This window comes from Solanum tuberosum, unplaced genomic scaffold (genome assembly GCF_000226075.1).
Source record: "Solanum tuberosum cultivar DM 1-3 516 R44 unplaced genomic scaffold, SolTub_3.0 scf00363, whole genome shotgun sequence".
Lineage (NCBI taxonomy): Eukaryota > Viridiplantae > Streptophyta > Magnoliopsida > Solanales > Solanaceae > Solanum > Solanum tuberosum.
This window is the reverse complement of record NW_006239298.1, coordinates 433050-434787: the sequence shown is the minus strand read 5'-3', so window position 1 is coordinate 434787 and position 1738 is coordinate 433050. Positions and strand designations below refer to the sequence as shown.

Below are 1738 nucleotides of genomic sequence, written 5' to 3'. Positions count from 1 at the left end.
ATAGATATAGGTCATTTTCATGGTGGTGAAATAGATAAAAGTTGTTGAGTGATGAGTTATTGTGTATCAATGCTTGGAGCAGTTAGAGATAATATTTCTATCAGTTGGGTTTAATTTTGCATTTCTCAGTTCTTTTGGTTGTCATGATGTTTGTATCTGTTCAAAATTTTAACCAGTCACTCCAAACTGCATGCCTTGGTGGAAACAGGTTATGCTAAATGTAAAGAAACTTAGGTTGGTTTGGCTTTTTGTCTTAATAATGAAGTCTTGGTTTTGATTCTATGATCCAAAATAAAGAATGGAGCATACGAATATATAGTGTTGGTGTGCTTGGATTTATTGTTGTATTGTTGGATCTCTTTAAAGATGGATCTCTTTATTTTTGTCAATTAATTTTCAATTTCTACTATCTAACTTTCTATTTGCAGACCACTTTGTCACCACTCTCGTCTCCAGATGTTACTTTCATTATGCCAGTGGATGATATGCCTCAAACACCCGGAAGAAAAAAAGTTGTTAAAAGAATTGTAAAGAATGTGAACATAAAGGATCTTCCGGCCAAAAAGAGGAAGAGGGACAATGAAGATGAGGATGGATATACGGGACTTAGACCGCGAGATGTTCTACGGATTTCAAGAAAGGGTTGTGGAACATAATATTATTATTTTTGTGTATGTATCTTTTTTTGAGGGTGTATAGTATTATTATTCTAATTATATAAAGTTATTATTTTTGTGTATGTATCTTTTTTTGAGGGTGTATAGTATTATTATTCTAATTATATAAAGTTATTATTTTTGTGTATGTATCTTTTTTTGAGGGTGTATAGTATTATTATTCTAATTATATAAAGTTATTATTTTTGTGTATGTATCTTTTTTTGAGGGTGTATAGTATTATTATTCTAATTATATAAAGTTATTATTTTTGTGTATGTATCTTTTTTTGAGGGTGTATAGTATTATTATTCTAATTATATAAAGTTGAATAAAAAGTTGCATAGAAATTGATAGAAGAATAAATTAACAAAGTTAAACCTCTTTCTTTAGCTACTACCACCATATGAGGCGTTTCGAGCTTGTGAAGGACAGTTGCGCCTATCATGGCCTAATTGTTTGCACGTTGAGCACTTGCGAGTGAGTGTACTTGCAGGAACATCCATTTCATTATGTATACGAGTGATTTTATTTACGCCCACTTTTCGTAAATATTTTTTATTTGCTATCATAAGAAAAGGGCTATCAGGCCAATATTTTTCACCGCCGAGTGGATTGAATTGTCCAGAGTAGACTTGTTTGTAGCTACGCAGGCTGAATTCTGGTGCCATATGCTCCCATGCTTGATACCCAATTTGGTCAAATCCCTTTATTGCATGAGAACACGGAATGTGGTATGATTGCCATTTACCACATTGACATTTTCCTTGTGATGCATTTACAATGTGCTTATTACCACCACTACCATGATGCATATGTGTCTGCACCTCAAATATGTTTTCCCTTTGTTGGTGATAGTTGATAAGTGTGTGACGCTGTGACTTTTTTCGATTATCCTCAAAAATCTTGAATGGTTTAGGCATCCATTGTTGCTTTTGTTGTACTAGCTGATTGACAAATTTTTGATCTTGTAACAAATCGGTTCACAATCTGATTGTAAGTGAGTCTTACCATTGCAGTAACTGGCAGGCCCCTGGCTGACTTAAGAAGACCATTGAATGACTCGGAACTGTTTGTTGTCA

The 1738-nt window shown here is 33.5% G+C and overlaps 1 protein-coding gene across 1 annotated transcript; it reads right to left on the bottom strand.

Moving 5' to 3' along the window:
- Positions 1-1045: 1045 nt before the first annotated feature.
- Positions 1046-1579, bottom strand: LOC107063533 (uncharacterized). Its single transcript, XM_015315506.1, has one exon. The coding sequence runs from the start codon at positions 1577-1579 to the stop codon at positions 1046-1048; it is 534 nt and encodes a 177-aa protein (XP_015170992.1).
- Positions 1580-1738: the final 159 nt, after the last annotated feature.

What these genes read in the sequence shown, in the direction of transcription:
- LOC107063533 (XM_015315506.1), bottom strand. Translation starts at nt 1,579, where the DNA reads ATGCCTAAACCATTCAAGATTTTTGAGGATAATCGAAAAAAGTCACAG.